The sequence below is a fragment of the Coloeus monedula genome (genome assembly GCF_965178545.1).
Source record: "Coloeus monedula genome assembly, chromosome: 15".
Lineage (NCBI taxonomy): Eukaryota > Metazoa > Chordata > Aves > Passeriformes > Corvidae > Coloeus > Coloeus monedula.
The window spans coordinates 18,051,310-18,072,451 of record NC_138795.1 but is presented as its reverse complement, the minus strand read 5'-3'; the positions used below and the strand labels follow the sequence as shown (position 1 = coordinate 18,072,451).

Here is a 21,142-nt window from a genome sequence, read left to right as displayed (position 1 = left end):
ACTGCTCTGCAGGTGGGTTCCCCTTCCAGAGGATGTCCTCTTTCCCTGCAGATGTTGGAGTGACTGCAGTGGGGATTGTGGTGTGCTCTCCAGGAGCCAAGGATGAAGCACTCTGCTGTAACATCCCGTGATGTGGTTTGCTACCTGTTACCGTATTTGAATTCAGTGAGGGAGAGCTTGAGCAGTCACGGGGAAAAGACAAGTTCCAGAGAACTGGAGGGTCCTCATGGTGGGTTCACAGCCATGCCAGAACATGACCCTGGCTGCTGTCCTTTTATCCCCTAAAGCCGTCTCACCCATGTGTTGGTAACCTATAGCCTGTTCCTGTATTCTCCACAAGTATCAACTGAATAAACGTATTTATTGCAATGTACAAATGATATCCAAGCCATTGCTGCCAAACAGGCTATTTGATATCAAACGCTGCTTTTTAGATAAATTTCAATAGCGCTGCTGCTAAGTGGTTTTATAGACCATTACTTTAGGCCAGTTCATGAACTATCATACTAATGTATTTTCAGATGAATTGCCTTTATTATGCTACTAATACAATTAATGTGTCTTCTCGTGGTTACCTCGTCCTGCACGTTGTTTCTGCAAGAGGTGTGACAGCATTAACTACATAGAAAAAGCCTTTCTTTAGAAACCTGCTGGGCTTTCCTTGCCCTGGCTATGTTTCTCAGAAACCACAAAGGTTTTCAGTGTATTTTTCTTGGCTTCTTACATAGGAAGCATTCATGCTGAGCTACTGGGGAGGGAATAAACCACTGAAATTCCTTGTGGAGGGTGGGAAGCTATCTGGGAGTGAAGGGTGCCCTGTGCCAGCATCTGGGCTGTGGCACAAGCCAGTGGGTGAATGAAATTAAAAGGGGATGATTGAGAGAGAAGGTTAATCAGTGAGTTCACAGTGCTTAGTGGTCACTGTCAGAGGTAGGGGAGGACAGGAGGTGACCACCTTCCACCTGCCTGTGGCTCCTTGGGGGCTCTGGAACTGTGGCCTGGCTTGTGCTCTGGGAGCTGGGAGCCTTCACCTGCACCCACAAGTGTTTTCAGCCAAAGCCAGCAGAAAGGTTCCATGTATGCCAGCATTGATCTGGCTCTTTCTAGTCTCTCTTTTTTTAAGCTTTCAGCTTTTAAAGTTTTTTTCTCCCAGCAGTGTGGGCACTTGGAGCGTGGGTGTAGTGGAGAGCCGAATGCAGTTGGGTGAATATTCCACCTTGCACCTTGTGAAGTTGTGCTTCAGTGTGTCAGCTTTGGCCAGCAGTGCTGGAGTGAGTTCTTAATCTCTCCTATGGTGCCCGTGGTGTGAGAGCCTGTGGGACGGCTGGGGACCAGCCCTGAGCCAGGTGATGCTGAGCTCCTCCAGTGCCCCAGAGCTTTTATTCTCTGAAACAAGCAGCCCCTCCTGAGCACAATTAGCTGTTGGGGTCAGGAGAGAGCAGTTGGTTGTTGGTACGTGTTGTAAACATTGTTGGTTACCAAAATTAGTGCCTTGCCTCCTGCTTCTTAAAAATAACGGGATGTTGTGCTTGTCTGGCAGCTTGGGGACATCTGGTGCTGTCAGAGCAACGTGACTGCTGAGATGCTGCACAGGCAATGCCCTGTCCAGAGAAAGATTAAAAATGTCAGCTAATAAGCTTTAAAATGACCTCAACAGTAGGTGTTTAGGAAGATGGATGGAAGGAGATTTAGGAAATCTATTTCTCTTCCTGACTTTTTAAAAAATAAAAAGTTACAAATGTAGGTTTAGTCTAATCTTGAATTTTGAGGTCAGCTCAAAGCAGGAAGAGCTAAAATGTATTATGTCTGAAGTGATATGAGTTGGTTTTATGGTTCTGTAATACTTCAAATCCAGTTTTTACTGAGATTACTGTTCAGTTTATTCTTTCATTGTGCTGTGCAGCACCATGGTGTTAATCCAGTGATTTGTTGTAGTTCCTTATTTTTAGTTCTGATTTTTTGGACTCCTGGTCTCAACAGCAGAGCTATTTTAGTAGTTTCACTCAACTTTTCCCATAAGTATGTTTGCTGTTCCATTGGGATGTTGATATAAAACTGTAACGGGAAGAAACGGCTCAGTGACAGCTTTGAACAGATCTCTTCATGCAAATCTGCTTTTCCCTACTATGCAAATGTTAAGGAGAAGTGTAATAGATATGTAAGCTGTTAAGTATGAACCAGCTGGATTTTCTGGCTTTGTAAGACTTAGATTCACTACTTTACCTTTGTACTCCCCAAAGGTGAACTGGGTAAAGGGGGAGGGTGCATGGGTTGGGTTAAATCTGGCTCCTGGTTTGGCAGAGCCTTTGGGGTAGTGACTTGTGGTGGAGCTGAGAATATGGGCAGCTTTCTGGGGCTGCTGAAGTCAAGGTGTTCCCTTCTGCTCCCCCACGCCTTGGGCTGTGTCTGAGGGCTGGTGTGGGAGCACAGGAGAGCTAGCCCTGGAAGGGAGCCCTGGGAGAAGGGGGCTCCCAGCTTCATGGGCGAAGTGTCCCCACTACCTGTGGCCCTTTGTTGCTCGGGGACCACCAGTGAGTAGCCCAGGCACTGCTGATCTTGTCATTGCTCTGATAAAACAGTGTGGCTTTGCAGTAGTTTTTTGTGTGGATTTATTTGCTTTTGGTTTTATTTTCTAACCAAAATGTACAGGTAATATCTGTATATTGTCAAATTCCTGTATATTTGTCAAACTCACCATTTGAATCAAAACAGATGTTTCTGGAGATGCTGTAACCTTCACTTACACTAAATGGATGTTTTGTATTTAACAGTCTATTTTAATTTATTAAGATGCATTAACAATAAAAAATTGTATTCATGTATCTCTTTTGTTCTTGCAGAAATGACTGCTGTCACTGCAGCCAACGTGAACTTCAAATGGGACCCCAAAAGCCTGGAGATAAGAACACTGGCAGTCGAAAGGCTGCTCGAGCCTCTTGTTACACAGGTAGGAAGAAGATGGGGCAAAATCAACAGTCATAAAGAGGATTGCCTGTTTTGGTGTTTTATTTTAATTAAGTCACAAAGCTTAAATTCTAGGTGTAAAACACTCCAAATTAACGATAAAGTCTACAAGCAGTTCCTTTGTTCCGTTTCATTGGAGCAGTCACTGGCCATGAGTCCAGGGAGACTTTGCTGCTTCAGCACCTGATAAGACACAGCAGTTACTAACATGCACTTCTGATTGAAATAATGTTCCATGCCTACACTTTGTGCTGGATTTGTGAATAAAAGCTTCTTTCTGTGGGGTGTATGTGCCCCAGTGAAAAGCACTGAAGAGCTCAGGAAGGCTGGAGTAAGTCTTGTAAAAGGGAGCTATGTGTTTTGGGTGTTTTGAAAATTCTTGGAAGAGACTTTCTATGAGGTCTGGAAGAGAAGGTACACTGGAGACAGTTCACTCTTTGCCTGTAGCATTGTTTTCCTGGAATATGAAATGTCTAAAATGATAGAATGAGCTGGACACCATTCCTGGTAAGTGCAGATGGGAATTGCCAAGTTCTGTTTCCAGTATTTTTCCCTTTAGTTACCAAGCTGCTGTCTGTACCTGCCACTTGTTCCCTCTGGATCCTCAGGTGGGCAGCTGGATGATAAGGCTTTTTAGCCAAAGTTACTGATGGAGTCTTTGCTTAGGAGAAATTGCCCTAATTTGGCAAACTTAACTGAGCACACTTGTTCACAGGACCTTTTTTACCAAGTGGACTGTCTGAACTTACTCCTCAAGGAATGAGCACAACAGTCTGTACTGGCAACCCCCAGTTTTCTGAATGATGTGGCTGACAAAATACAGAGGGGGAACTGGAGCAAATTGCCTTGTTGCAACTTGTTCTTTATTTGTAGAACACGATGAACTGAGACTACCCAGCACAAATGCTCCCCATTAACCAGCCACGATATTCCCAGCTGATGGCTTTCCCTCTCTACATCAGCCAACTGGGAAGATGGATTCAGCTCTGAGGACCTTTATGTCAGCAGCCCTCGGCTTTCCAGAGTAGTAATTTTTTTAGTGTTGTAATTTAATGTCCCTCTGAAGTAGCTTTGTGTGCATTTTCTTACGCTCTCCAAAAAGGAGAGGAAAGAGTAAGGCAGATGGAGAAGTGTGTGTGTGGATTTTGTGACGTGTCTGTGTTGGATAGAAGGGGATGGATCCTGATCCTGAGCTCAGGCAGTACCTGGGGGTCTCCTGGTCTCTGGTGATGAGCCTGTTCCCAGCAGGGTTTCAGTCTACGACACAGAGCTTAGAAATATTGTGGATTACAGGAGGATTGTGAGAGTTCAGTTGGGGGTATTTTTAGGGAAAAATGAGCTCTACCAAATCCTTTGCTGTGCATTCAGCCTGTTGGCTACAGCACTGTTTTGGACTGAAAAGATACTGTGTCTCTACATTTCTGCTGGCACAGACTTCAACCTTGTCTGGGGTCTCTTATGACTGGAGAGTTATCCCAAACTAATTATCCCCACCTTGGTTTCTTTCATGCGGTGCCAAAGAGCTCTGGCCTGTTACTGACACTGCAGTTTATCAAAAATACAAATAGATCTCCATTCTTAAAATCAACTTTTGAGGTCTGCTGCTGCTAAGAGAAGTCTTTGAGTTGTTTAGCTGCATTTATTTGCTCACCTAAAGAATCAAGAAGCATGGTAGTGTTTAAATGTGAAAAACACTCATGAGGTTAACTTGAGCTGGCAACAGTGCAGGTATAAGCAATACACAGTCTAGAAAAAAAAGTGGCCTTACTATCAAATGGATAAACGTTAAATTTGTTTGATGTTGGGTTTTTTCCCTTCCATCTATGCCTTTAGGTAACAACACTGGTTAACACCAGCAACAAGGGCCCCTCCAATAAAAAGCGAGGCCGTTCTAAAAAAGCCCATGTCTTGGCTGCTTCAGTGGAACAAGCAACAGAGAATTTCCTGGAGAAAGGAGACAAAATTGCAAAGGAGAGCCAGTTCCTGAAGGAGGAGCTGGTGGCAGCTGTGGAAGATGTTCGCAAGCAAGGTAAGGGTGTGGAGCTGGTGGCTTCTCAAGCTGTGGCTCTTCAGAGCAAGCAGAACCGTTCCCATTTCCCTTTGCTGCTCTTTCTAATGACTCTGCACCTCTCACCTTGGGGATTCTCAGCTTGCCTGGCTGGCATCCCAGAGCAGTAATATAACTGGATGGGTCTGGAAATTGGATGTTCCAAGTAGAGATTAAGAAGAGAAGCAGAAGGGCTGGTTCTTTAAAGAGCATTTAAAAACTCAGTTTAGGCTCAAAAGTAAACGTGCTCCCCACAGCTATAAATTTTATGGGACTGCATCTCAAATATGTCAATAACTTCTTCAGTATTTGGCTGTATACAGACCAGCACTGTAGGAGGAAGAGCCAAGTGTTGACTCGACAGAGATGTGTTCCTTGAATATGCAAGATGTAAACAGCACCAAACAGAATGCAAAGACATTGATTAAATATTCCAGGCTTCCTTCCTCACGTCTAATGTTGATTTTTATAATTTTATTTTTTACTTTCTTGGAGCAGACCTTCAAGAAAAGCCTGTGGAGCTGACTTACTCTAAAATATGCACTAGTAAATACTGTTGCTCATAAATCATTTATCATTCTTCCAGTCATGAGTCTTTTCTATGCTTCAGTGAAACCCAGTCAACTGGTATTAATGGTGACGGCTGCTGCTGCAAGAAAGGGAAAACTCATTAGCATTAATTACTTGTTTGTAGCTGAAGTTGCAGAGTGGTGAAATATTAGTTGAAAATGGTTCTAAGTTCTGGATGAGCCTGGTTGACAGACCAAAGAAAGATCAAGGTAAGAAGGCTGCAATATAAGGGGCTAATTGAATTGGCTTAATTTAACAACAACAACAAACAGCAAGAGAGACCCCTTTGACTCTGAGCTTTAATTGCTGGTGCTTGCTGCTCAGTGGAGAGTCAGAACTCATCTGTGGGTGCCTCCAAATGGCTCAGTGATGCTGGTGAGAGAGGGAGCTCTGCTCAGCCCTTGGGACTGAGAAGTTCCCTGAGCTGGATTTGTAGCTGAATATTGCAGTGAGAAGCTGGTGGGAAGGAGAGACTGATAAAAAAATCTTCCAGATGACCCTTTCCCATGTTTCTTGGCTCCTTCTTGGTTCTGAGACTACACATAGGCTTGATGCCAAAACCTCCCTGCTCTCTTGGCTTTGACAGAGGAGGTGAAGCTCATAACTGAGAGGTGCTGGAGTGAAATAACTTCCCACCTTAATGTTGCTTCACTTCTTTCTCCCTTTTTGCTGTTTGCAGCCTGTGTGAATTGTGGCCTAAAATGGGGGGCTGGGCCTGTTTCCTGAGGCTGGGTGGGTGGTCAGACTGCAGTGAATCTCCTGGACACCAGTGGGGCCCACCATCCTTTGTGGGGATGCAGTTGCTGCACAACCAGGGATCAAAGCTGTGCCCCATCACAGGGCAAGTGTTTGGCCAGGTTTAGCAGAGCAGCTTTTGGTGAGGAAATTAAAAATCAAACCAGCCTTTGAGGAAATGAGAAGCAAGCAGTGAAGGATGAGCTAGAACAGAGGGAAGGGTTATTGCTGCCAGTGCCCAGGAGGATTGCAATTCTCAGCAGTGCTAATAACAGCAGGGAGATACATTGGGAGGTTGTATGTGGTTATATACACTGTGTGCACCTCAGAAGCTCCCAGTATTGTGGTTAGACCAGTTGCATTAATGAACTGGAGAAACAAGGACAGTGATGCAAAGCCTGAGCATGTGCTCAGCAAATCTTCCTGGTGGTGGTGCCTTTACCTGCCTTTTGCAACTGGGGCAGGAGTGGAGAGGAGAATCTGGGTGTCGTGGTCAGCAGCAGGGTGATCACGAGCTGGCAGCATCTGGGTCTGACAGCAGCAGTGGGATTACAGATATAGAGCACAATTAATCTTCAGCAGAGGACAGGAAAATAGCATTAATAACGCCTCTGTTTAGAGTAGGGAGTGGTTTAGTTACCATAATAAAAAAAGATGAATGAATGTAGATGGGGATTACGAAGATGATTAGGACAATAGATAACTTGTCTCATCAGAGAAAATTAAAAACTTTTTTTTTCAGCCTAGCGAGAAGATTGAGAGAGTACATGATTTTAGTGAGCACGCTTGTTCATAAAATCCCATTTGTTGGGGGTAAAAACAAAGAAGTGAAAAGAGCTATTTCAAATGAATAATAGCATGGCTACCTCCTAAATCAATGTAAGAGGATCTTCAAAGTCTTCTTGTTTTTCACAATGGCAGAATAAATTACAACTCGCTTTAAATATTAAGCAAGTTAATGAAATATCCTACAGTAAGATTCCTGGCCCTTTAAAGCTTGGACTTTTGATTTCTTATAAAGTAATGGAAATTTTTAAGACTTTGAGCTAAAGAGTGGAGATAAGGAATCAAAGTGTTTTTGAGAACAGATCCTGCTGTGGTTATGGAAAAGACTTGGTATTGGGAAAGCATTTGATGTGAACACTTTGAATTTCAGCATTGTCATAGTGTGTGTTAGAGGCATTTCTGCCATCAGAGGTTTGCTGGGTAACAGAAGGGGCAATACTGGTCCTGCCCAGCCTGACTTCCCCACTGTAAGCTCCCTGTGGGGTCTCATTGTGTGTTGGAGTGCTCAGCTGTTCTGGTGCTGTTGGGAAGTGGTGTGGAACTTGAACCAGTCCCTTACCCAGGTGCTTGGCACTGAGACAGCTTCCAAACTGGGCTGAAGAAGGAAATTTCTTTTGGGTCAGACTGGCAAGGCCATTCCTGATTCCCTGGAATGCTGATGGCCACAGCTCACTGTCTCTGTAGCCGCATGTGAGCGTGGGGATCCAGGGAATGAGCTGTGCTCTTGCTGCTGTGTGTCTTCTATGGCAACTTTACATAACAGACCAAAAAGTAAAACTTCATTGGGTTTGAGGTAGGAGAAGGAATGAATGCTTTGATGTCTCAGGTTGCCAATGCAGGGGAATGAGCCGACTGATTCAGCTCAGTGTCCTTCTGCTTCATGTTTCTAAGTGAAGGGTTCTTCAAAACTGAACAGTGAGATAAGTTATGAAAGGGAAAAACAGTTTTTTCAACTGTACATCACAGAAGATGTCTGGTGTAAGGATTTCCAAGGAGCAGTAGGAAGCCAGTTGTGGAACATCTTGAAGTTAAATACTGAATTCTTCTTGGAAAATTCAGCTTTAAAGTTCTGTTGGGACCAGTTAGCTAAATTTCTTTGAAAGGTGCAATGAATTCAGTTGGTTTCCTGCATCAATGCTTTAGGAATGTGCCACTTTGGAAAGCCATAACCTGAGGGAGCTCTGAGGTGGCTCTTGGCAAACTGTAGGAGTGTTGTAGACAGTATATGGATTTAATTGAAGACAAGATTACGGAATTACCAGAATTGTTGCCATAAGTACCAATTTCTGTGTTGATATGGCAAAAGGTCATGTGGGGCCTCATCCTTTATAGCAGAAAGCCAGGACAGCCTGCTGTGACACTGCTGGTGGGCATTGAAGGTGGCATTATTGGGGATGGCACTTCAGTATCCAGAGTAGTAGAGACTTGAAACTCTGATTTCCTGCTTGCCTTCATTTGGTGGGGAATGGCAGCCTCTGGGGAAGTGCAGCGGGGTGCTGTGAGCAGGAGGGAATGGCCTGGTGGCACTCGTGGTGTCCCTGGCACTGCTGGCAAAGCAGCCTGGGGACAGCTTTGAACTGGAAGTGCTGAAAGGTACGAGGTGATGTGTGGGCACGAATTCCCAGCTCGGAAGAGGAGCAGCAGTGTGGGCGTTCCTGCCTCGCCCGTCCTGCCTGCTGCTGTGCCCTCCCGCTGGTGGTGTGTCCAGCATGGTCATCATGCTCCACATGAAAGTGCTGCCACACCCTGTGGGCATGGGGGAAAGAGACTAGAAAGTGGGAATTTTCTTTTGAGGGACTAAAATCTTACCATTTCTAAAATGGGCTCTGTTCCATTAGATTTAATTGAATTATTAGTGCTTGATTGACAAAACCACAGGATGACTATTGTTGTCTCTTCTTTTCTCAACTCTGTTTTTATTTTCTTTCCCTTCTAATATCTAATGAAGGTTATATTGGAAAAACAGACTACTCATGTAAGGATTTGTACCAGCTTTGTAATCTGAGTCTCTTAGTTGGACTTTTCTCCACAGTGTTACTTTAACTCTTAAAATCCTTCTTCCGAAGTGGTTGTGTTTGTTACCTGTGTTCAGTGTTGAAAAGGGGAAGATGGTGCTGGATCCCATTGGAACTGCTGATGTGCACACACAATGCAGTACCTGCACATTGAGGCCAGGCCAGAGTGCCCTCTTGCCCTTTGAATCCAGCTAAAATAACTACCCCATGGTGCTTTCCCTTTATAAAAGAAGTCTGAAAGCCAGCTTCCCTTAATTGGCAGAAATGTATATATATGCAACAACTTTAAATATAATCTGCTTTTAATTTTGGGAAGCTGGTTATCTTTTGACACCCTGACAAGCTGTTTGAAACTGACTAAATCTTTTAAAATCTCTTGTTAAAATAAAAGGGAATAGCATTTTATTTTAGGACTGGCTTGAAAGGTTGCAATTTAAGAGATGGATAGAGGGTAATTTTGGATTTTAACTTCATTAGCAATTTCTGAGATTCATGTGAAGGAAGTGGCCCCTTCAATAAATTGTTTTAAATAGAAAATAAATGAAAACAACATTTTGGGAGTTAAAAATGTGGGAATTTTACATATAAGTAAATAAGAAAGGAAATATTTGTACCGAACTTTGGTTCTGGCATATCACAGAATGGCCTGGATTGGAAGAGACCTCAAAGCCCATCCCATCCCATCCCATCCCCTGCCATGGCACGGACACCTCCCACTGTCCCAGGCTGCTCCAAGCCCCAATGTCCAGCCTGGCCTTGGGCACTGCCAGGGATCCAGGGGCAGCCCCAGCTGCTCTGGGCACCCTGTGCCAGGGCCTGCCCACCCTCCCAGGGAGGAGTTCTATCCCGATACCCAATCTAAACCTACTTTGTTTGAAGCCATTCCCCTTTATTGTTACTTCATGCTCTTGTAAATATATACCTTTAAATCCTGAGATTGTTAATGGATTTCATACTTGTGATGATGACTTTTATTATCAGCCTGTTCCAGAAGGAATAAAGAAAGCGTCATGTCACTTACTGTTGGGGTTTTGTGATCTGGCAATTTGAAGTTTTCAGCATTGGTGGTACATCATCTCTCACCCATCTGGAAATCTGGAGTTCTTAAGCCTTGTTGAAGTATTGAGTTGTGTTCCCCAAAGCTGGGTAGGGGATAGCTTTGGGTTGATATTGAGAGCTGGCCTGTACTTGGACAGAAGCTTTTTTGCTGTGTCCCAGTACAGAAGTAGCATATTTTTATCTTAAAATGTTATATGCCACTCTTGGTTATATTATTTAAGATGATGGAAGGGTGTTACATAGGAGGGAGCATTTTAACAAAATTGAGTATTTTGATGTGGTTGCTTGGGCAGGCTGGCAGCTGTGCTTGGGCTGAATTTAGCTGTGAAGGTGTAGAGTGCCTGGGTGGCAGAAACTTCCTGGGCAAGATATTATGTATGAGGATGGTTAACCCCAGGCTCTCCAGCTGTTGGCATTTCTGAGCAGTTAAGAATAAGTTGTTAAATAAGTGGAAGCCTCCTGGGACTGCATCACGCAGAGATTTCGGTGCAGCCCTCGCCCTGTTTGGTGTGGGGGGCTCCAAGGGACTCACTGTCAGCTGTCACTTGTCAAGCACTGGTGGAGGCTTTTTAGTCTCATCTGAGACAGGCTATTTTTATTTCGGCATTTGGCCATGTGGACACTTTTTCATACAGGTTTTTGGGAAGCCTCTGAAACAGCAGCTATAGCAATCTGCTTTCTGGTCATCTCTTGCTGCCTGCAGGTCCCTGACCCTGAGGACCTACCATTTTCTAAACTAAGTTCTAGCTGTTCTCTGTGTTTGAGATGCTGAGATATCCAAGGATAATAATGTGGATTCCAAAACTTGCTGCTGTGTAGGAACAGTGGTACTGGAAGCTGCCCCAAAAAGTGAGGGAGAAATCCAAAATTTACTCCTCTGACTATTAGCAGGCACTACTTTGATGCTTTGCAAATGCCTTCTGGAGGAATTGCTGTAGCTGTGCAGAGTGGCCTTTGCTTTTCATAGTTAACCAATGGCATTGTTACCATCTGAAACCCAAATTCTTTGCTCCTGCACCAGATGCAGCCCCACAGGCTATGAAATGTTGAAGCATTTTACGAAGCGCTGCCTGGCTTTGAATTCCAAGTGGGGCATATCCAGCCAGGTCATAGCTCGGAGTTGTTTACGGTCCCAGGAGCTGTGGCAGCTCGCTGTGTGTTTCTGGGCTTTCTGCTGCTTTCTGCTTAACTCTACACGCACACAAATCAAAGCATTTGCTCAGGCTTCGAAAGCATCATAGCTTGGGAAATAACTGCAGCTCTGCAAAGGCATGCTGAATTCGCCTCTCTAGAGAATTCTGGCATGCTGAAACACCTGTACAAATGGAAATAAGGACCAAAGTGTGATTTCCCAGCCCTTCCTCCCTGCACAAACCCTCTGCCCCAATGCCGTGTGGTAGCTGTACCCAGAGGTAGCCACATGCAGTATTAGTGGTCGGCTGTATTTCACAAATGCTTTGTTTTAGAGACTTAGGTTGGCTTAGGAATCTTTCTGGTGGCTGAGGCAGTGCTGTGTGGTGCTAAAGCAGCCCCTGCTGTCCCCCTGTGCAGGTGACCTGATGAAGAGCGCGTCAGGGGAGTTTGCAGATGACCCCTGCTCGTCGGTGAAGCGAGGGAACATGGTGCGGGCCGCGCGCGCCCTGCTCTCCGCCGTCACCCGCCTGCTCATCCTGGCTGACATGGCAGATGTCTACAAGCTGCTTGTCCAGCTCAAAGTAGTAAGTGTGGGTCTGTGCTGTGCCTGGCACGCTGGGGGTGCTCTGCCGGGTGCCCGCTGTGCGCGTGACCCCGCGGGGTGTGCGCTGGCAGCGGCTCCCTTCTGCGCCGGGGAGGGTCTTGGGGCTTTTCCTCTCAGCAGAATGTGTGCAGTGGGCGTGTGTCACTCATTTTTATACTCACTGTCAGTAGCTTTTGACATTGAGTTGCACTCTGCTCTGAACTTTTAGTACAGAAACTAACTGAGCCCTGGTCTGCAGCTGCAGGTGATAGTCAGCCCTTTCATCTTACAGAAGTAATTTGGCTTTCTTATAACCAGGACTCCCTTGCAGCTACTAGGGATGAGTAGCTTTGGCAGGCTAAATAAAAATGAAAGTGGACTGTTTGAGGAAGCCTTTTCTTCCCATGAGCAACAGGGTGGGTGAGTGATTGTGCAGAATTTGAAGTGAAATGACACTGGATACTGGGTCTTCCTTTGCAAACGAGCTTTGAGGACTCTGCTTGTGCCCTTTGACCGCTGCCATGGCTCTGCCAGGGCCTGGACTCCTCCATGCTCTCTCAGATGTGTGTACTTGACTGTCTCTGGTAGCTGGTGACTGTGAAATAGTAGCTAAGCACTGTATCCCATTAGCCTTTAAAGTGTCTCTCCAAAAAATAACGGGGCAGAGGAAGATTGCTTTCTCTGTCTGCTATGAAATACATTCTGAATTACTTCCTGACCTGTGGACTGTATTGCTTGGAAAAATATGTGAATATATATTCTTTTAGGTGGAAGATGGTATCTTGAAACTAAGAAATGCTGGCACAGAGCAGGACTTGGGTATCCAGTACAAAGCCCTCAAACCAGAAGTGGACAAGCTTAACATAATGGCAGCCAAAAGACAACAGGTATAGTGCAGCAACTTTCTTTTGTATGTTAATTTTTCTTTTTCTTTTCCCAAATAAGGCAGCCCTGCTGCTCTTGGACAGTGCCTGTTGCTGGTAATACTTTTTATGTATTTTTTTTCCATTATTGCTGAGTAGTTTGTGTTGTACTCTGCCATGTTTAGGGACTGTGAGCTTGCCTGGTAAGCAGGAAAAGTCTGCTTGACTGTAGGGTGCTGCTTCTGATGGAAATTGTTCTTAATAGCATTTGTTATGTCAGTTCATTAGTGCCCTAATGAAATGCTGCTCCCCAAGAGCTGCACTTCCATTTTGAAGCAGTGCAGGTGTGGGTGAGGACAGGGAGCTGTGTCCCAGTGCTGGGGCACTCTCCACTAGACCACGTTGCTGCTGTGGTTCATGCAGATGGACTGAGCGCGTCCACGTACGCACGGAGCAAAACTCACAGCTGGGCACAGCCACAACTTCCCGAGGAAGTAAGTGGTGCTGCCCACTGGTCTGGCACTGAAATGTCCATTGGAGAAGGAGTTTAAATTCCTGTTTGTTATGGGTATATTCTGTGTTTGGATAGCTTGTCCTTAGCCTTAAATTGCGTGTGAAATTTGTTTTGTTCAACAGCGCTGGTGTGACTCATTCTTGTGTAGTTAAGTTTTCAAAAGAAAGCAGAGGTGTGGGCAGTTAAACTTATCAGGAATAGCATAATTCTTTTAGAGCATTTTTTGCCTCTTTGTTCTGTAGATATGTGTAAACCAAAGCTGCTTATGCACCTCTGACACTGCTTGGGTTTTTTTGCACAGATTTGTCTTAGAAAATAAGCTGGGTACAGTCAAAAAGGGATTGCCAGTTGGTTATGTATCTCAAATCTGATTGCAGTAAATGGGAGTAGGGTTGTGATGGCAATGCAATAAATGCTCTTAAACTGCTTTGTGATGGATTGTTCTACACTATAGGAAGTGGTTGTACAAAATCTGTAAATCTCTGTGCCTGCTTGGAGTGCCCTGCCTGCTCAGTTTGTACCTTACAGAGGTCACCTATTGCCCATTCATTTTAGAGAGTCTGACAGAATTTTTTTCCCTTTTCTCAGTAAGGCAGTCCTTGTCTTCGTTTTCACTGCCTCTGTGTTAGATTTAAGAGGTAACTTGGGGATGATGGTGCTGCTAATAACTGTGGTTGTTCCTCCTTTTATAAACTTACTGCTTGTGCTGGACTCAGAAGCTTTATCTGATCGTGTTGCTTCTGTTCCTAAACAGAGGTGATGGTGCTTTAGAGAATTACAGCACAGAGTGTTTGGGGAAAGACTTATGGACTTGCTCACTAACCTTGAATTAGTGGTAATTACAGTCATTGGATTAATTTTGTCTCATTGGAGGTGAACAAGAAGCTGAATGAGATTATATATTTGTTCTTTTGAAATTAAGTACCTGAGTCTCTTGAGGAGAGTACACACCATCTTCTAGGTGTGATTAAAGAAAACATTCTGGCTGTGAGTCTGGGAGTTTAAATTAAAGATGATCTTGCTTCTCATCTGCAAGTGCAAGACAGGACAGCTTTCAAAATGCTGGTCCTCTGCTGCAGAAGAACAAAAATCCAACGTCAGAGTTTGAATTACGGTGTTGTGAATTGCCCTGCAGTGTTGTTGTTTTTTGACTTCATGGATCTGTCGTGTTTTGCAATTAGTTGAGCCCTTAAGGATAGGAATACTCAGCAGACAGATTTGAGGCAAAGAACCTGCCTGTCCTCTGAAGATCCAGGGAGACAGTGTAGGGATGTTGAACGTGGGCAGTGCTCTCAAATGAATTTTTTTCCCCTTTAATTTTCCTAACAGGAGTTGAAAGATGTGGGTCACCGCGATCAGATGGCGGCAGCCAGAGGAATCCTGCAGAAGAACGTGCCCATCCTGTACACGGCGTCGCAGGCCTGCCTGCAGCACCCCGACGTGGCTGCCTACAAAGCCAACAGGGACCTGATCTACAAGCAGCTGCAGCAGGCGGTCAGCGGCATCTCCAACGCCGCCCAGGCCACGGCCTCGGACGACGCTGCCCAGCAGCAGGGCGGCGGCGGGGAGCTGGCCTACGCCCTCAACAACTTCGATGTGAGTTGGAACCTTGCTGTGAAAAACCCCCTCGAGCTCTCCTGTTTGTTCGCCTGCTTTGTTAGCCACAGCTTGCTTTCATTGATATTGCCTGGAAGATCATTTCTACTGAAGTACAGCAAGTTGTAGGCAAAGTAGACTTTTTTTTTTTAAAGAAGTCATTTTCCAAACTAGGGTTGATGGAATATAGAAAGTTATATATGTGGTTCTTGGTGATGGAAGGCTGTCAAGTAAAACTAGCTCTGAAATAGCAGTTAGCCTACTGCTACGTTAGATGGTTTGTTTGAAATTGATTATTTCATAATATATTTATGTAATGTATTCTTGGAGGTGACAGAAGTGATTTATTAAAAGTGAATAATGTATTTGGAATTGCTGAAACTACCTATTGAGAGGAACATGAAGTGGGAAGTTTTAATATGATCTTTGGTTGGAAATGAAGTCATTTCACACTGATATGTTGTACTGATCTGTCATGTTCTTTATCTTGCATTCAGCACGTTGCTGAGGACAGCCATGCATTTTTACTGAGATCGCTTTCCTTTTGAAGCCAGGATTCGGTGTCTACCTGATTCAGCCTCTGAATTTTAAACACAGTAGCACTAACTAACTCTAGAACTTTATTTAATATTGCAAAGCCATCACTCAAAAGGCATTTAATAGTTGTGGTTTTGCCAGATTTTGATCACCACCTCCTTTTTGCTCTTACCACTCTTGTTCCTCCCTTTCTGGCATGTGTATTTTACCAGGATGAAGTTCTGTTTGAGTTCTCCCTGTGCCTGATGGGAAGCCTTTCCCTGTGATCTCTTGGGTAACAAGAGGATGTCATGGCTACCTTGATCTTTGTGACTGATCTCAGTTTTGAGTTTGCCTTTCTGAAATTCCATCAGTAAGCCTTAGGGGTGTGCCTCGGGTTAGCCCCGAGGGGCTGCAGGTTCTCACAAGTGTCTGTGGGAGGGGAAGGCAGCCCTGCAGCAGCACCGTGTCAGGGGCTGGAAATGAAGAAGCAATTCAGTTCAGGTTTGTGGATTGGATTGTACAGCTCAAACCAGCTAATGGGAGTTTTGATAAATCACCCCATTTTACTATACAAACTCTCCAGTATACAGCTGCAGACTACTTCTTAAGTGTTGCAGTTCACACAAAGCTTTTAATTCCACTTTGTGAGGCTCTCTAATAGCAGCAGTGCCTGATCAGCAGGCCAGCTTCACGATAGCTTTGTCATCTCATCCCTGCCAAAGGAGGCTGACAAAACAAATGTGTTGAGGTTCTTGGCAGATGTTATCCCGGCACTTCATTTCCTGCTGCTGCTTGAGTGTTATTGTGCTCCTGTAAGAGAGGCTTTGAGCACACATGCTGCCAGATACTCCAGTGATGGTAACATATTGAATGGCTACCAGAAGATAACAAGCTGATTGTTATCTCTCTTTTTTGATGGTGCAGTTCTGGGGTGGTACCATTCTATTAGCCAATGGCTAGAAGTTTCAGGAAAAATGAGGAGAGAATGTCTTGGAGAGCACATGCCATGTTCTCATCCTGCTTTGATGGCTGTGTGGTTACTCTGTAGGGATATGAAATGTGCTGGCTGGCAGGAGGAGGTGGTTGTGACATGGCTGCAGAGGTTAGCTCCAGTACAAACTGACTGAGGAAATTCCCATTTCAAAAAGCTTTGGGGTTCCTTTTAGAATTAACAAATTCTGCCTCTGAAATAACCCAACCAAACCCTAAACAAACCACCCAACCATGAAATGGCCAAATTATTTTTCTTTATTAAATTACAGACCTGTTTAAACAAATCACCTGAAAGTACTCAAAGGTGATAAATGCTGTGCAGCTGCTTCTGGGGAGCTTCCAGGGTGGTGGTGAGAGCAGGTACATCAGTGCTGCTGTTTCAGCCCTGAGTCTCTTGGTATGAGCTGTGCTCGCTAGCACTCTGGCAGGAGAAACCTGTGGTAATTTTCTGCCATGAAGAAATTGATTTCTGTGTGGTTTGAAACCTTTGTGTTGATGTTTCACTTGGAGAATTGTTGAGAATACAGTTGTATTTACCTGCCTAACATTGAAGAGAAGAAAGACTACAAAGTAGGGCAGTTGAGCACAATACATAGAGCTAATTTTGGATGTTTGTTTTCTTGTTCATGATGGGATAATTACATCTGACAAGTTAACTAGTGAAGGCCTGTCCAGATTGACCTGTCATTAGGAAGAGTTCTGTACTTTGAACCTTATTTTTGCTGGCACATTTGATTTTTGCCATTCATGTAACAAGGCTTCCTGTGGCCAAGTTTTCTTTAGCTGTCAAAGCAGCACAAGAAATGAGTAGCAATATAATCTGCTGGGAAACCTCTTAGTAATTTTACAAAACTACTCATGAAAATCCTCCTCAGTGCCAAAATGGTGTCGTTTGCCTCTTCGTGCCTGATCAGGGGGTTGCTCTAAGTGTTGGATGCGTGGATGACTTAACAGTAACGCACTGCTTTGGCTGGTGACTGATTTGCAGAACTTCTTCTTTTGCTAGAAACAAATAATCGTGGATCCCTCGACGTTCAGCGAGGAGCGGTTCCGGCCGTCCCTGGAGGAGCGGCTGGAGAGCATCATCAGCGGGGCGGCGCTCATGGCCGACTCGTCCTGCACGCGCGACGACCGCCGCGAGCGCATCGTGGCCGAGTGCAACGCCGTGCGCCAGGCCCTGCAGGACCTGCTCTCCGAGTACATGGGCAACGTGAGTAGCCCTGCTCTGCTTGCTCACTTCTGGGGGTGTAACCCCGTGTCATCAGCTAAAATAGGGAGTTGAAGCCGCATCCCTCAAAGCTGATTTGTTCTGTCCCAAGGAGTTTGAAAAGTAACAAGCGTGCCTGAAAGGTTTGTCATGAGATGGGATGAAACCTACTTAAATCATCAATGGTACTTACCTTAAAATTCATCTCCAGTCTTCCAAACAAGTGTTATCATCATCAAGTATTAACCCTTTGGCACTGCTTTTATTTTATAACTGTTAATACTGGTTTGTAGAGAAATTCTAACTTCAGTTTACATAAAGTAACTGGGCCTATGCAAAAAGTTCTACTTCTGTTGACTCTTGGAACCTTTAACTGTGTCATCTTTGTGGCTGAAAGCATAAATTGTCAGAATCAAGTTGATTATTGTTGCTATTCAGCTTGAGTAGAAGTGATGTAGGAAGTTAACTATGTAGTAAAAAATCCTGAGAACAGTTTGGTCTAAATATTGGGCTCAGAGCAGTTCTTTTCCAGTGTTTAGGCACTGAATGTGCACACAGCGTTTGAAGCCTGAGAGTGTTTTTGCAGTTGGAGTGTCATGTCATGCGGATGAGCTTCTGCATTTGAGGGCATCATGGTGCAATACTGGACTTCCTTCCCCTCCATTGCCCCTTTCCTCTTGTTCCAGTGGGTTTTAATCTGAAGAACTTGCTGTGTTGAGAGGTGAGATCAGGATATCGTAAGATTATAGACTAGACTATGTATAATTGTTGAACTTCAGTACTGTTAAAGCAGATTTTTGGAAGTAAGGTTGCAGAAATGGCAACAACTTAAGCAAACTACGTGGCTTGTAGAACTGAGGCAAGTAAAATTGTCTGAAGAAAGCTTAATGGGAGGAGGTGAAGTCTTATTTATGCTTTTGAATGTGTTTGAGGTGCAACTTAGTTCAGAGATAGCTTTTTTAGGCAGTAGCACTTATTTAGGAACCTTGCTGCATTAGATACCTTACCTCCAAATCTTTTGGCCAGAGTGATTTCAACATAGAGTAAAACTGGTCCAAAGGCTGCCATGTGTGGGTTGGGGTGGTGGAATTCAGAGAACAGATGCAGTGTGTGGTAGAGAGAAAGGAAAACAAGGATTTCTGTTTACCAAAAGAAGGGCAAAGTAATTGAACAAAACTGAAAGGCAAGTCTGATGTAGCCTGCGGGCTGAGCTAGGTACTCATGCAGTCTGTCTTAATTGCTTGTGAAAGTCACTTGTGCTCAGCATTGACATTTTGTAGAACTTGAGACTGCAGCTGGGAAGCAAAGCACGGAGTTGTGCCACTCAGAACTCCTTTGAGCAGGGTGTTCTATAAGTCTATGAAGCATCAGCAATAATCCCTCAAATGTGCTGCTGGATTGGAGGGAGCCCTGTCAGCATGATTGCGAATGGAGCAGCCACCAAAGGGTAATTAAACATGTGCAAGAGGTAAATGCTCGGTCTTCCATGTAGGAGTTGGTGGCATTTGTCTCATTGAAAATTGGTCAATAGCCCTGTGAGAGTGCAGAGCTTTGACTTCCTCTGACAGCAATGCCTGTCCTCCTCCTCAGCCATGTGCTTTTGTCTCTGATAGGCAAGTTAAAGTAATCATGCTGAGATGGAAAGAATGTATTCCCTCTGTTATCTCCTTTAACACATTGTGAAATTAGTGGAGCATACTGAATTTTTTAAAGTCACTGCTATGTTATGATTGTAGACAGTGTAGTTGGGGAAATGAGATTAGAAATTCAGTGAAATGGAGTGGAAAAAGCAATTGATAAATTATGGTGAAAATGTGGGATGGTGTGTAAAAATCCATACTGTAAACCCCTCTGTGATTAAGCTGAAGAGTGACTAATAGTTGGGAATCTAAACAGTGAAAATGGTTTGATACATCTGCAGGAGGAGTAGGGATGTGCTGACTTAGAGTAGTGGCAGAGGAAATGTCATTTCATGTATATGTATGATATACCCACAGCTCCTGGGATGCTTTCCTCCAGTCTCCCTTTGAAGGAGGAAGTGAATTGGGCATTAAATCTGTTAATTGCACAGCACTTGCAGTGCATCGTAAATCCTATCCAAGTGCTAGAGTAAGAGGTATTTATTGGCCAAGTGTAAAAATTCAGAGAAGATTGGATGAGGAATACACTGGAAGGGCTGAGGCACAGGGCTGTCTTGAGGCAGACTCCCTTTTAGCTTTAAATGCCATCTCTTCAGTGACTTCCTCTAGCTTTTGGGCTTGCTTTCTCATCTCTGGCAATAACAAGACCGTTTTCTAGACAGTTTATAACTCAAAGTTTAGTGTTTTGGACCCAGAGTTTAACTGTTTCTCTGTGCCTGTCCTTGAGGGTCTGTAAGTCTGCAAGCATTGGCGGCTGTTGTTATGGAGTGTGGCAGAAGTTTTTAGCTGAATAACAGTTTTTGGCAATAAACTGAATTGTGGGATCTCTTGACCCCCACTGCATCTGCTGGCACGGTGATGAATCCTGTGATTATGCCCTTAAAAGAAGGGATAGATTTGCTTGTTCAGTAGTTTGTTACAGAAGTTTGAATCCCCTTTTTCTTAGATTGGTGGGTGTATTATTTCCTTTTTCATCTAGCACGACTTCTCTTGCCATTTTCAAGAGCAGTCCAGCTTGGTCAGACTAAATCTTGTACATCAAGGCCAGCATCCTGTCAGACAGTGGTGAGTGGATCCTGCAAGCAGAAGGACAGGAACAAGGGAGCTGTGTAGTTTTACTGACCTGAGTATCCCCCCTGTCCCGAGCTGGCATTGCTGACTGTCTTGAATGGCTCTTGGCGGACTTTTCCCCAATGAATCTGTGGAGATCCTTTCTGAACCCTTATAAGCTTCCTTAGCAAGGAGTTTCCTGCTTAAATGGGTGCTTTGTGAAGAAGTATCTTTGTTTTGAAGCAGAACAACCTCATCATGCCTGTTCTGTTGGATGTTTCTCTTGTCTCATTTAGAAAAAGCCACTGAGCAGCAGGACCTTGCCCATCCTTTCCTGTGCCACTGTTGTTTCAGAACCATATCATGTAGGAGGCTTTGGTCTAAGCTTCCCCAGAATGAAGTGTCCTCTCAGCTTTGGCTTTGCCCTCATGACTGAACAGCGTGGTGGCTTTGGACAGGGTTTGTAGAGGGAATGTCCCAGGGCCTGTGCATGCCTGCATCCCACAGCAGTTGGTCTCAGCTGATTCCAGCCCAGTCCTGAGGCCTGGGTAGCGTTTGGTGTGGTAGTGGCTGTCCCCTTGTGTAGATTCACGTGGAGAGAGTCCAGCTCAGGTGGCCCAGGAAGGCTTCAAGACGAGAATGCCAGTGTGTGAAGTGACAGCCCTGGGAGAGGAGTTTCAAAAGCACAGTGCTCATGTGAGCCAAAATGCTGGGCGTGGTCATGTTCCCCCATCCCCTGCCGTGCCCTGTCTGTATGGTCTCTGAGCTTTGGGGACCAGAACTGCACGGGCTGTTCAGGGTTCCGGCAGTGGCACAGTTATCTTCTGGTTCTGTTCTGCAGTCCTGAGCTACCAATGCCTCACACTT

General features: G+C 44.7%; 1 protein-coding gene across 1 annotated transcript in view; it reads left to right on the top strand.

Moving 5' to 3' along the window:
• Nucleotides 1–21,142, top strand: part of CTNNA1 (catenin alpha 1) — a 120,139-nt gene that overhangs the window by 13,951 nt on the left and 85,046 nt on the right. Inside the window, exons 2-7 of the mRNA XM_082291379.1 lie at nucleotides 2,841–2,947; nucleotides 4,798–4,993; nucleotides 11,728–11,894; nucleotides 12,661–12,780; nucleotides 14,600–14,866; nucleotides 17,385–17,588. Coding sequence (XP_082147505.1) covers nucleotides 2,843–2,947; nucleotides 4,798–4,993; nucleotides 11,728–11,894; nucleotides 12,661–12,780; nucleotides 14,600–14,866; nucleotides 17,385–17,588 — 1,059 coding nt within the window. The 5' untranslated portion in view covers nucleotides 2,841–2,842. The remainder of the gene's footprint in view (nucleotides 1–2,840; nucleotides 2,948–4,797; nucleotides 4,994–11,727; nucleotides 11,895–12,660; nucleotides 12,781–14,599; nucleotides 14,867–17,384; nucleotides 17,589–21,142) is intronic.